The sequence below is a fragment of the Protopterus annectens genome, chromosome 12.part0 (assembly GCF_019279795.1).
Source record: "Protopterus annectens isolate FY-2018-M chromosome 12.part0, PAN1.0, whole genome shotgun sequence".
Taxonomy (NCBI): domain Eukaryota; kingdom Metazoa; phylum Chordata; order Ceratodontiformes; family Protopteridae; genus Protopterus; species Protopterus annectens.
The window spans coordinates 990,769,635-990,784,996 of NC_056746.1; the positions used below are offsets into that span (position 1 = coordinate 990,769,635).

The window sequence follows — 15,362 nt, forward strand, 5'->3', positions numbered from 1 at the left end:
TTTCATCTGGTTGAAGCTTTGACCAGCTTAGTTCTTAAAGTTGAACCTTTGACAATTTCATCTCAGCAAGATTTTGTGGATCTGCATATTTTTAGAATTCTTACTGCAATATTTCAACGTGAATATATAATGCTGTGAGTGAATTGCTTTTTATAGAAATAAGGCATGGGCTTTCAGAAAGAAGTCCTTCACTTAATCTCTGTTCTTTGTGCAAGACAAATGGTTCTGTTTGACATGTAACTCATAGCAATGCTTAGTGGTATAGAAACATTACATGCATGCACAAAAATAACTGAGGGAAGGCAAGGCTGCCTAGCAAGTGTCCTTTGACATTAAAATTAGTGTAACAGAGCTTTGTGACTCTTACTTCCGTTTCAGCGTCCACAGTCACAGATGTTAAACCTGGAGGAGATTCCATACATGAGCACCCAAACTGTGTCGAGCAGGTTGAGGAATGGAGTGTATGTTCCGTGAGCTGCGGAATGGGAATATCAACTCGCCTCTCTAATCAGAATCAAGAGTGCAGGCTTCAGATTGAGAGACGGCTTTGCTTCATGAGACCATGCCATGGTTATTGGAGGGGCATAGCTTTTGTAAGTTCTAATTCTCTAATTTGAACAGTCAGTGTACTGAATTTCATGCTGACCTATAAGTAGATTTTGTACATTGTTATTGCAATGATTTCTCATTCTCTAATGTTTCTGCAAGTTACTCAGATTTATCTAATCCCCAACCTTTGCTGCATCTTGGTAAGATAATAGAAATTATATTGTGCTAAACACAAGTGTGAGTTTCCTTAAAAAAATAAATATATATATATATATATATATATATATATATATATATATATATATATATATATATATATATATATGGATCTAGGACTTTTGCTCGAATGAGCAAACGTCCGAATTCTTAACAACCGAACACACTTTAACTGCACCCCCATGTGGGGAGCTGTACCCCCACACCCTCCCTACTTTAATATTCTCCCTCCAAGACCGCACTACAGTGGGGAAAAGGGAATTTTCCCTTATCCCCACCATAGTATGGCATCGGCAAGAGGCATACTTATGCTAAAGTACTTCTTCGGTGAAAAGCACTTCACGTAAGTATGCCTGGCTGTTTGGGTTTCGGACGTTTGCTCATTTGAGCAAACTTCCGAGACACATATATATTTATATATATATATATATATATATATATATTTTTTTTTTTTTTTTTTTTTTTTTTACATTTGTTTACTGGGAAAGTCGACTGGGCAGAACCCATTTTCAGTGGAGGCACGGGGAGAAAAGCTCTAACATAGTAACAATGCATAAAAACACAGATATAGTGAGATTTTTTATACAATGATAAAAGCTATGACAGGAATATTGTAATTTACAGTACTTATATAATAAGTAGTAATTGAATAGAATTGGTTGAGTTTTATACGGTTTTGAACTATACAGTTGTCCAATGGTACTAACTGTTACATATAGCTTACATTTGGCAGAAAAAAGTTAAAATGTTAATTATAAAGTTATATTTGCAATTCGAAATAAAAAAATAGAAAAAGTAAAAATTGCACTGTAATCATTTTCCGTTCAATTATATTAATGAAAAGGAGAGTAAAGGTAAAAGTGAGGAAGAAAGGAGGTCTGCATGAGAAACAATTGAGGGAAGATAGGAGTTTTAGATAGAGCTAGTTAGTGAATAAAATATTTCTGTTTAGATAAGTGAGGTAATTGATAGGTATTAAGGTAGTTTTAGGTGTAAGGGAGAAACAAGTTATAGTTATTCGAAGGGTAGGAAGAAGAACGTATGTGTGAGATACTAACGTTTGTATGATACGTTTATGAGTAAGGGGGAAAGAGATTATAGCTGTTCAAAGTTAGCCTGCACTGTTGCACGAGCAGAGCCTGAGTCTGATAAATAATTGTTGAGCAGCTTTTTTAAATTGAGGTGAGTTGATAGTAGTTCTAATAGAGTGAGGAAGTTGTATTCCAGGTTTTTGCTATGTGCCATGAACATAAAGTCCTCTGCAATGTTTGTAGATTTGGTAACTTGCAAAAATGATTAATTTAATGAGCGTAGTATACGTTTGTTGAAATAAGGCTGTATTATATTTAGGAGAGCAGGAGTTTTCTTAGGCCGATAGAGTAGTTTATGAGCCATAGTTAGCTGGTTATAAGCCAGGAATTGTGGTAGTTATAGCCAGAAGAGTTTTTTAGAGGGAAGCAGTGGTGTGTCCTACGTTTAGAGTCTGTGAGAAATGTTGCTATTTTGTTATAGCATGTTTCTAGTTTGTCTAGGTCTGTCTTTTTGAGACTGGTAACAATGGTTGAGGCATACAGGAGAGTTGACAGAAGGTGGGTTCTGGCAATGGCTACTCTAGAAGTTTCTGTTAGAAATATTTTGTTTCTGTATAGGGTTCCTACCTTTTTATATATTTTGTTAATTGTTTGTGATATGTGTAAGTCAAATCTCAGTTTATTATCTATTATAACTCCTAGTAGTTTAGTTTGAGGTTTGGTAATACAAGAACAACATGCTTGAACTGATACCCTCACAGGAACAAAAATTATAAAAAAAACTTCACCAAAGCTAACTACAGCATACTAAGCTATGGTATAAAAAGCTTCATACCACCCACAATCTCAGACACCAATGTTCACTATGCAAAAGTGTACTCAAATGCCCTGTACAAACACTTAAGCGACTGCATAAACTCTGCTGTACCTGACTGGATCAAAACCAGGTCTTCCCATAAAAACAAGTCACCATGGTGAACTTCAACTGTAAATAGATTATATAACAAGAGGAAGAAACTGTTGTCAAAAAGCAAGAGGGATACCACTCTGCAGAGGAAGAGATCCCTCCTAAGCCTAAAAAAAAAAAAAAAAAAAAAAATCAGAAATCTTGTAAAGTCTTCTAAAGCAAATTATGAAACTAAAATCACATCCCTAGCCAAGCATAATCATAAGGCATTCTTTAACTACCACCCAAAATCTAAAACGATATGCCCAGCTATGTGCTGAAATGGTTGTAGATGGGATAATTCATACTAGACTGGAAGGTATCGCCAGCCTGCTAGCTGATAGATGCAGCGCAAACTTCACCCCCTATCTCCACCTACCATATCCCAAAACATACTTGACACCAGCTGCCTAGTATCTCTAGAGAACAGATCATCTCTGCTGTCGTCAAGACCAAAAACATGGCCTCAGTGGGAGCAGATAATATCCCAGGATGTTTACTAAACAAGTGAAAACAAGGCCTAGCACACCTCATAAGCAAGGGCATAGGATCCAGGTCAGGGGATGTTATAACTCCACTGTCCTTAAGCCTCATCAGACCACTAACAGAGTATAATGCACCCTTTTGCATGTACATCACCAGATACCTGTAGCACCTGGAGAAACCTCAGAGGTCTCACTAAGAAAATACAGGGACTTCAAACCATGATCTATGTGGGAAAGCCCTGTATTTTACTCTGTATCTTATAGGCTGCTGAGAGGTGACTTGTGCCTGGCCTATAGGGTAATCTCCAACTCTGCCCTAATGTAAATGCCATTCATCCACAAGTCAAATGGCACAAGAGTCCCTCACTCTAGGGATTTCAGCCTAGCCAAAACATGCTGGCGAGACAGATTTGTCTCCCAGAGACTGACGCTTCTCTGGAATAGACTTCCTAGTCACATAAAACAGAGCTCCTCACTGACTCTATTCAGACACAACCTATATAATTGGATGGAAGACTGCAAATTTGCCTCAGGGGTGGCACCCATGTCCCTAATGGACAGGGGTAGCCGGTGTTGATCACAGACCTGCTCTGTTAATAAATTTGTTCTGTGAACTACCTAAAAAGAACAAATGGGGATACTTGGGATTAATATGGCTAGGCTTGTAAAGGCTCTAGGGCCGTTAACCTAGTAACCTCCTATGAACATATGCCACATCATTCATACTCCAGTATCACAGGACAGTAACCCATAGCATGGGGATGGACTGTGTTGTGACTTACTCTCTATCAGTATTCTGTACCTAACTATGCTCGAGAAAGCCCAGCTATCTCATGCTCCACATGTTCACCCACACACGTGTGTGCGTGTGTGTGTGTGTGTGTGTGTGTGTGTGTGTGTGTGTGTGTGTGTGTGTGTGTCTCTATGTGGTTTCCACTTCACCTTGTCCACACTATGTTCCATATGTTATCCACAGATGAAGATGCTATGCATCTCAACAGAGTCCTCTCTCTGCCTGAGCTACATATCAGGGAGTCATAATGTACCTCTCACAGTCTCACAGCCAATACCGTGGTGGGCTACTGATGACTGCATGAATCCTGTCTTCTCTCATTCATTGTTGTAACCCTCCATGCACTCTTCACTCCCCTGTCGGTGAGTTGCTATGGAGCCCTCCAAAATGTCCGATAGTTATCTAATCAGTCTCTCCACCTGCCTAAAGCCAATATATCCTTACCTCAGCAGATTTTCCACACTTGTGTAATGTATAGACCAATTTAGATATTTACTACAGATCTCCATCACAACTGTCCCTGAGCTCCTCATCCACTGTCATCATGTAGCTGAGAAGCAACCCCCCCCCAACTAAAAATAAAAATATTGTTACCCAATCAATCTCTCACTTTCCATTGGCCTGATATCCTTACATAGCAGCTGTGAATTTGTCTTTTCCCCTGCAGACCAAGAAATATATTACAAAACTGTGTTCTGCTCACTATTCCTGCAATATCAGTAACAGAAGGAGCACCATGATGACTGTAGTTGTTTTTTATCATGCAGTCTTGAGGCTCTTAGTTATGCTGAAGTGGCAGTTTTGGCTGAATGAATTGCACATTTAAAGCAATGCTTTCCTTATGTAGCTTGCACAATGAGGCTTTTGCCTGCCCATGCACATGCACTGAAGACTACAAAGTAGTTTGCATATGCACAAACAAGTCAATGACCTCTACAGCTCCATGTGTTCCTTGAATAACTCCCAGTACCTTGGGGCACTGTGTCATAACCCTGGACACCAATGTGCTTTGTACAGTGCCGCAGCCTTAAGGCTAGAACTTCCCTACCACTACCATAGTACATTGGTGGTAACATGTGACTATATGGTGACATTGAGCTTCATCATGCTGCTCTGCTGACCATCGATGTACATCACATGACACTCACAATGTGCATCAGGGTGATTCTGCTGCTATTTTCCTGTGGGAATCTGAGAGGGCTCCCAAGTGGTGCAGATACAAAAATAATAAAATCTTCCTACACTTCCTGCACAGGGATAACTGGAAGTACCTGCTGAAGACTTCCGTGTCAGCTTCCTGTACAAAATGGGTACCTGGTACTGCCTTGCCAAGGTAGAAGAGTGATGCCACAGGCAAAGGTTTAGCTGGCTCATCTAGTTCCCTGTGCCAGTCCCATGAACTTGTATCTCACTCCTTCAACTCTTCAAGTGAAGACCAAAGAAAAAAAAAACTTTGACCCCCAAGTACCTTATGTACTGGAATTTTGGTACAGAAAACAGCTCTTGATCATGCCCCCTAAAACTCTGCACCCAGGGCTTTTGTCCCCTTCACCTTGTTACATTACTGACAACAGGCATCATGCACTCTGGTGAACAGTGATGATATTGATACATCTACCTAAAGAGATGCCATCATAACCTTATTAGCCAAATGAAGAGAAAGTTAAAGGAAAAGACCCCGATTTCTACACTAAGTAATAATGACTGGTGGTTACTCGAACATAAGTAGACATTATTGCTCATCTATATGCAGGTCTTGGGGTTGATGGACATGTTTCTTTTTTGTTTTCTGTTTCCAACACCTGATGAAATAGAAGACTATAGGTTGATTTGTCGGGGGAGGGGGCAAACAATACTGTTCAGGTATCAGGATATGTGCATGTTATTCATGTTACAGTTGCATATTTGTTAGTCACCTGCTTCACTGCCCTTGTTTGCATTGCTGCTACTTATTGTAACCAATGCATATAATTTTGTCTTGCATTATGTGCCACCTTACATATTAATGCATCATTGAACTGTTATACTACCTTTCTTACAACTATGGATTGCCACCCATTAGATGGTAATGCTGAATGGGATGACAGTGGTTATTCCACTACCATCGTGGGTGTCATTGTTTACTGTGGACTTGAGTGGTTGCCTTCATTCAGTGCCATATCCATGGCCATACCCTATCATTACATTGCAGTACTCTGGTTAGTCTGTCATAGCTTAATCTTAAACTGGCCATTAAATTTCCCTTTCATGTGCCAGTTAAACCCAGCATACCATAAGCATGCATCTACTTTATGGTACCTGCCATATGTCATGATATGCTTTTGCACTGGGGTTTGGAGTCCCATGTGTGTATTAGTTTTAGACATATGTGTCAGAGTCTGCATGGTTTGATCTCCACAATACCATTGAAGGTGCTGTTAGCAGGCTGTGTGCTACCTGATATAAGCTTGTATAGGATGGCACTTCAAAATCATGAGGTTGTTAACCCCAGCATCACAGCTGTCTGCAGTGACAAAATTTGCATCTCATGAACTGTTCACATACCCTGGGGGACTAGTTACGTAACATTTAATCTTGACTCTTGTGGCACAAATGCTGCTGTAGTACCTTTCATCCAGTGGACTATATAGTTTTTTATTTACCTCTGCAAACTTAACAGTATTTTATTCCTGCTAGGACTGTCTTGTCACCCTGTGTGTCAGAGTTTGCTGATACTGGTTTTCCTTTTGTGTTTTTCTCTCTCGTTCTCTCTTTCTCCTTATCACTGCCTTCATTTAATTTTTCTTTTTTTTTTAATTTGTCCTTTGATTTTTTTTTTCTTTTTCTCTTCATTTATGTTTATACATTATGCACTGCCCACCAGTGGATCAATTGTGGCAGCAACCACCACACATTACTTCTGCTTTTCTATTACTTGTTAATTTGTCAGCAGTCTGCAGGTCAGCCTATCTGCAGGGTAATGTAAGTCATCTAGAAAGGGGTGACCTGGAAGGGTTCCTTGTTTCACTCTGATGGTCTGACTCTGGTGGGGAGAACAAGTTCACCATCTGGGGGGAGCAGCAGTGATTCATAGCATACCAAACAAAATAATATACACTCCTCAGTAAAAAAAAAAAAAAGGCACATATACAAGAGACAAACTAAACGTTTAATATAATAGTAAGTGCTTTCACTTGAAGTTAATCCAAGAACTTCATCAGACTAAATACATTTGCTTCAACCAACATTTAATTAACCCGCTCTTCAGTCACATGACTTAATAGCCAACTCATCACTTACAAAATGTACTACAAAAGACACGCCTCCCTCCCTCCCCTAGTTATGAACCAAACATGACTATATAACAATATAAATTAAATATAAACCATTCTTAAATAAATGACTTTAGTTAAAAATCACATGTATATTTATATTTAACAAACATTTAATTCTAAACCTTATCTATTTCGTCTTTTAAGCTTTAACAAACAGGCAAGTGAACATAAATCATTCAAGCATGGGTAATGATAAGCATTTAACTTCACTTGCCAAAAAAGCTCTTTTCTATCTAATTTTAAAACCAATGGGCCACCCCTAATATCTAAGTCTACATGGTCAATAACTTTAAATTTGAAATGATGTCTGGGATTTTCAAATACATGTTTTGCTAAAGCATTCAATATTTTACCTTTGTTGATACTATAAATATGCTCATGAATTCATTCTCTAAGTCTACATTAGTTTTTTCCTACATAGAATGCTTTGCAAGCCTGACACTTAGCTAAGTAAACTACTGCTTGAGAATTCCAACTAAATTTATGTCTAATATTGTATTTCTGATCCCTTACAACAAAGGTCCGCCCAGTTTCTATATATCTACAGTATGGGCATGATTCACATTTAAACATACCTGCATGAGCCGGCAACACTACTAAAGGCTTCTCCAAAATGCATTTTATATTCGGCACCTCAAATATAACTATAGGTTTATTAGCTAATTTTGTTCTTATGTGTGAGTCGTCAAATAACAAAGTCCAATTCTTAAACAGAATTTCTCTTAACATGTTAGAATTCTAACTAAACCAGGTTATAAGTTTCATACTAAAATTATGTTTCGACATATGTTGCTCCCTTGACAAAGTTAACTGGTGGGTTGGTATATTGGTTTCAATATTCTTACTTAAAATCGATTGAAAATGGTCAATAAATCTCTTTTCCTGTACTTCTTTAATCAGATCATCAATTAAAGAAATTGGGTAAGTTCACCTAGAAAACATTTCTTTTAACTTTTTACACTCAAGAGAAATTTTTTTTCCAGAGATGTTATTTTGGCCACCCTTACTAACTGTCCTTTCACCATGGAACGTTTTTGGTGAAATGGATGAGCACTAGAAAAGTGCAGGAAGGAATTTGAATATGTACTTTTCCTAAAAATGTTTGCTACATATCTCTGATTAACTCTGTCTTTAGATAACTCCATGTCTAAAAATGGATTTTTTTTTAGTATTAAATGCAAAGAAAAATATTAAAATATTAGTGGTATTGTTCAAATATTGAATTAATTCAGTAGCTACATTCTGATCCCCCTTCAAGATAATAAAAATATAATCTAGGTAATGGGTAAAATAATATATTTTATCAAACAATTGTTGGTTTGTAAACAGATGTTCCCGTTCCCAATATGCCATAAGTAAGTTAGAAAACTTGTGCCACATGCGAAGCCCATCACTACATCCTTAATTTATAAATAATAAGAACCTTCAAATAGAAAGTAATTGTTACTAAGAATGATATCCAATAATTCCTCCATTAAAGACATTTCTGAAGGGAGTGCTCCTTTTTCAAACAATAATTCTGTTACCCATTTAATTCCCAGTTTCTGTGGAATAATAGTGTACAGATTCCTTACATCCACTGTTAATAAATTATGTTTTTCTTGAAACTCCAAATTGTTACACTCTCAACAACGGACCAAGAATCCTTACATATCTGGGATTCAGTAACCACAAACTTTTTAAGTATGTTATCCAGTACCTTTGCACATGCATGAGAGATAGAATTCCTCGCGTCCACAACTGGATGAAGAGGGGGGTTATATAAGTCCTTGCAGATCTTAGGGACTCAAGATCACTGGAATCATAGGTACAGACATCATTAAATAATTAAATAAATCATAATCCACTTGGGCATCTATATATAAATAGAACCAACACGAAGAACCCAATAAAACTAAAAACTGCAATCTAGATGTGAATCCAATAACCACTTAGAAACAAGTTGTTTAGCACTTTCATTCACAATTTATTTAGTGAACTTCTTCAGAAAAAAATCTGTCTAACCCTTATTTCCTTTTATATCAAATCTTACAGGAAATGACCTCATATATCAACCATATTATTTTATATACATAAAAAATAAATTTCCTAACTTGTATTTAAAAAAATACATGTGTATACATGCACTCATGTTGCTAGTATATCTGAACCATTTTTTTACACATTTTTTTTTTGTATGTGTTATCTATTCTTTAAAAAACATTTAAGATTGATGGACTCATTCAGTCCTGGTACATCATCAGCTCCAAGTAACAACTGCCAAAAGGCTTCTTTGCATTCCAAAATATTGTTCAAGTCACCTCCAAATACAATTTTGTCTATCTTATCTATAACAAAAAACTCAAACTTTTTAAAATATACACATATAGAAGCATGCTTTGCCAAAGAGTTCGTAAAATCCTTATTTTTTTATGGCCAAATTGTGCTCATAAATTCTCCTCTTTAAAACTCTTATAGTTTTTCCTATATAGTAATGGTTACAAGTTAGGAAATTTATTTTTTATGTATATAAAATAATATGGTTGATATATGAGGTCATTTACTTCATTCAAAGAAACTCATGTATAGGTATCTGAATTTAATAAGTTGAACATCTCTCATTATAGTCCCACAGATCCATAAAGACAAGGCTGCCTCCTTTATCAGGTTTCATTACTCAAAATTTACTCATCCTTAATAAATTCAACAATTTCATTCAGTAGTTGTTAAATGACTTCCCTTTTTAAACATGGCTTTATCATTCCTACTATGACTGTTAACCAAACACTGTCTCACATCCATTTCACACACTCATTCAAAACATGCTAATGTAAAGTGAAGTGGCGGGTTAAAAACACTTGCTAATCTATTTTCATTGTTGCATACAGTAAGTATTCCCCAATAAAACAGATACATTTAATTTCTGTACAAATAACTTCAAATCCAACAACGTTTCTACCAAGTCAGCTCAACGTGACTGGACAAAAGTCAAGCCTTTTGCTAAAATGTCTACTAGTTCTGGTTCGACTTTAAATTTTGAATAATTAAAAATATTAAAGTCACCTTGAGAATTTCAAACTATTTCCAAACTGTTCATCTCTGCTGAACCACCATCCACTTCGATGACAAGAGATGGTTTCACTACTTGCACCGTTTGTTGGAGCTGTGAGGTTTCATTCTGAATTTTGATCTTTGTTGGCCATTCCTGTAATTATAGTTGCTGGAAAATTTCGAATCTTGGATTGGTTACAAGTGTCATTAATATTAATGTTGGAATGGGAGTCGTTAGATTGATCCCTCAAATGTTCACTCCTTCTCAGAGGTGGATTCATAGACTGGCTTTCATTTGAATTAACTTGTGCTACTGCATTAATATTAATTGATGCAGTCAAAGTTTGCGCTGCTGGTTGGTTATTTATTGCTCCGTTTGTTTTATTCCACTCTTGTGATGGCGGGGGTTGTGGATATGCTACCCCATTCTCATAATCAAGTCTAACATGCTCCAGGTTTTTTTCAGTTTAGTAGCCCTCAGTTTCTGCATTAACTGATCTATTCTGTCAAAGACCCTCCCATACTCATACCTGTATCGGTCAAAGTCTAGGTCCTGATGCACAGCATTATCTAACAGGGCAAGTGCATCCATCAAATTATCTGCAAACATGGTGTAATGTTTTATAATCATTTTCAACAACTCCACACTCTGTTTATTAAATAAATGAATAAGATCAAAATAAAAAGGAAAATTAGATTTGAGCCCAGTTGGGTAACACCTTTGCCTTAACCCCTTAGGGACTTGTTGCCTATGTAAACACACTTTAAAAAAGGCAATCTCCAATTGTAGGTTTTTTTTTTATATTTCAAGAGCTTATAATCTAACACTTTCAAGTTATCAACAATATTGGCACCACTGGCTTGTTATTCCAGGTATTTATCTTCATTGGTCACCTCAAACCCAATTGATTTGAGTAACCAGTCATTAAGAACTGGGACCCCAATTATCAGCAACTGTGCCTCCTGTGGTTGTGTCAATGTCTCAACACTTGGGATAGTTTGCTGGTCCATTCAGAACATACAAGCTCGAGAAATGCTGTTAACCAAACCAGATCTAGAAATGTTTACCAACTCAATTTGCCAATAATGGGGGAGGAAACAAGGCAACATTATGAGATGATGTTATGGAACCAGGACACTCCAACCCAGGGACCAGTAAATTAACAAAATTATGTCCTGACACTCTACAAGAAAGATCATCCACCTTTTGGGTAAGTAATTCAACCAATCTGGTCAAGTTTCCTATGGCTTCAGCAGCATTTTCTCTCTTGCTATTTCTCTGCGAGAATAAAGCAGGAGTATGAATGCCTCCTTCAGTAGCCATGCATTAAATACACCAAAACAAACCAAACCAAACAAAATAATGTACATTACTCAGTAAAAATAAAAAAGGCATGTATACAAGGGACAAACTAAACATTTAATATAATAGTAAGTGGTTTTGTTCAAAGTTAATCCAAGAACTTCATCAGACTGAATACATTTGATTCGACCAACATTTAAATAACCCGCTCTTCAGTCACATGACTTACTAGCCAACTCGTAAGTTACAAAATGTATGACAAAATACATGCCTCCCTCCCTCCCCTCATTATATACCGAACATGACTGTATAACAATATAAATTGACAGCTGTGTCTCTATATTCTTAAAGGATATGCACACCTCCAGACTAGTAGCCCAGCATTACTCTTCTGAGATACTTCAGGTACAACTAACATTGGGTAAGACAGCAATTCATATTGTAGCCTGCTATAGGCCCCCAGCCATGTCCCAAATCTCTCACTCCATGCTCCTAAGCACCCTGGAAACTATTAGGGTCCAAACCAACACTCTAATACTAGGTGACACCAACTACCCCTCCATCAACTGGGAAAACTACTCATGCACCAATACACTGGCCCAATGCATACTGGAAGTCAGCAATTCCAATCCCCTAAACCAGCTCATTCTTACCCCCACCAGAGAAAGCAACATTCTTGACCTGGTTATTACTTACATGGGAAACTGTTGCTCTATGCCAATAGTCAATTCCTCCCTGGTTAGATCCGACCACAAACTAATCACCATGGAAATCCACATCTCACCCACACCCCCCGCAAAGGTAACCACCATGAAAAACTTCTCCAAAGCTGACTTTGGGCTTCTAAAAATATAGGTGGCTAACTTCACGGAACCCATGTCAATGGAAAATAGATGCATGACTGCCGAATTATACACCAATGCACTGTATGAACATGTACATAAAAGCATGGAACTAGCCATTTCCAACAGAACCAAGATGCTCTCCTCCAAAAAAAGGAAGCCACTCTGGTGGTCCTCTGCCATTAATAAACTCTACAACAGAAAAAAGAAACTGTTGCAGAAAAAGGTGAATTCCCATGACTGGAAACATTCCTTTATTAGCCTCAACAAAAAGTTGATATCCCTCATCAAAACCTCTAAAGCCAGCTATGAAAGCAGAATTGTGTCAGACACTGAAAACAACCACAAAGCTTTCTATAGTTATATCAAAAATCTCCATGGCAATACCCAGGTTTGCTCTGACTTACTGCACAATGGTACCTCCTATACTGAGCCAACAGATATTGCCACCATACTGAACTACAGATTCAGTGCCGCCTTTACCCGTCCCCCCCAAAGGATCAATCACAATACCAGAGGCATTCCGGGCACCCAGCATTACTGCAGCACAGGTTAAAGCTGCATTGTCAAAGGCCAAGAATACAGCTTCCATGTGACCCGACAATATCCCTGGATGTGTTCTACATGAACTACAAAGTGAACTGGCACCACATCCGTGTGCCTTGTTCAATCACAGCCTAACCTCATGCTTTGTCCCTAACGAATGGTGCACTGCTACAGTCATCCCTCTCCATAAAGGGGGAGTTACTACAGACCCTGGAATTTATCACCCAATTAGCCTGATGAGCCTGATATGTAAGGCTATGGAGCGCATCATCATGGACCTAATTAACAAGGATATAGGGAATCTCCAAACTCTAGATCCCATGCAATTTGGTTTTGTGAAAGGTAGATCATACCTGCTCAACCTGGTTGACTTCTTTGAGTCAGTTACCCGAGCTGTGGATGATGGCAAGGCAGTTCATACAGCCTACCTTGAAATGGCCAAGGCCTTTGATACCATTCCCCACTCAACAGTTATTGATAAACTCACCAAACTAGACATCAATCCCTATATCACTAGGTGGATTGCAAACTGACTCACAGATAGAACCCACAGTGTGAAAGTAGTGGACTCCAAGTCAGACTGATGACCAGTCACGAGTGCAGTCCCATAGGGATTGGTCCTGGGTCCTCTCCTGTTTGGCATCTACTTGTCAGAATTCCAGGCCAACACGGAGGGACTCTGGCTGACCAAGTTCACGGATGACTGCAAGCTGGGAGACATTATTATATCCCCAAGTGATGTAGACATCCTACAGAAAGGCCTCACTGAGACCAATGACTGGCATTGAAACCATGGCCTTAAGCTTAATGCCAAAAAATGTGTCATCATCCCCTTTGGGAAAAACTCATTGCCCACTAATTACCACATTGATGGGAGCCCACTGAACACTGAAGGCATGAGGACACAGGCTGACAGAAACCTCTCCTTCAACCACCACTTTGCCACTGTGGTCAGAAAGTCCTTCTATGTGGCACATCCCATTACCAAGGGTTTTGTATCCATGAAGAAAGAGGTCATCATCTCTCTCTACTCTTTCCTCATTAGGCCAGTCATCGAGTATAATGTCCCATTTGGCATGTACCTCACTAGACACATGCAACAGCTGGAAAGGCCACAAAAGTACCCCACAAAGAGGATCCTAGGCCTTAAACACATGTCATACATGGACAGACTCAAAAAAAGAGCTATTCTTTGTCTCATATCGTCTGCTAAGAGGTGATCTCTGCTTGACTTACAAAGCCATGTCTGACCCAGCTCTGCTAGAAATGCTACATCCAAAGAAATCTCAATCACTCCACACCACATGCTCCAGAAACCTCAACCTCATTACCACAATCAACAGAACATGCTGGAGGGACAGGTTCATAACCCAGAGACTGCCCATGCTCTGGAATAGACTTCCCATACATGTCAAGCAGAGCACCTTACTGGCCCTCTTCAAAACAAATCTTGATGAGCGGATGGGAAAAAGAAAGTTCACCCGGGGATCACTCCAGTGGCTCTACTTGATAGAGGCACTGGGAACTAACGTCAGGTGGCAATATGCCAGGACACTTCTAAGGGCTAGGCTTGTAAAGGCTCCACTGTCATTAACCTAGTACACACCTATGAACATAAATATAAATCATTCCTAAATAACGGACCTTGGACAGAAATTGGGTGGACCTTTGTTGTAAGGGATCAGAAATACAGTATTGGACATAAATGTACTTGTAATTCTCCAACAGTGGTTTATTTAGTTAAGTGTCAGGCTTGCAAAGCATTCTATGTAGGAAAAAAATGAACGTAGACTTAGAGAACAAATTTATGAGCATATTTATGGTATCAACAAAGATAAAATCTTGAATGCTTTAGCAAAACATGTAATTGAAAATCCCAGAGATAATTTCAAATTTAAGGTTATTGACCATGTAGACTTAGATATTAGGGGTGGCCCATTGGTTTTAAAATTAGATAGACAAGAACTTTTTGGCAAGTGAAGTTAAATGCTTATCATTACCGATGCTTGAATGATTTATGCTCAGTTGCCTGTTTATTAAAGCTTAAAAGCCTAAATAGATCATTTTTAGAACTAAATGTTTTTTTAAATATAAATATAAATGCAATGAGCAAAAGAAGTAGAGTAGAACTACACGATTCCTCCAGGTTAAAACAAGAAACTTTAATTACAAAATGTAAGCTCGTCACAGTTAAAATAATTGCTTCTTCAGATGTTCTAACACAATTTTATATTATATATTTTATATTTTATATATATAATTTATATTTTATCTATCTATTATGTGGATTCATTTTTCATTCTTTAA

At 38.0% G+C, this 15,362-nt stretch overlaps 1 protein-coding gene across 2 annotated transcripts in view; it reads left to right on the plus strand.

The window, feature by feature from the left end:
* Positions 1–15,362, plus strand: part of CCN5 (cellular communication network factor 5) — a 213,662-nt gene that overhangs the window by 102,651 nt on the left and 95,649 nt on the right. For both annotated transcript variants that reach the window (XM_044090008.1, XM_044090007.1), the window contains exon 4: positions 379–593. In XM_044090008.1, coding sequence (XP_043945943.1) covers positions 379–593 — 215 coding nt within the window. The remainder of the gene's footprint in view (positions 1–378; positions 594–15,362) is intronic.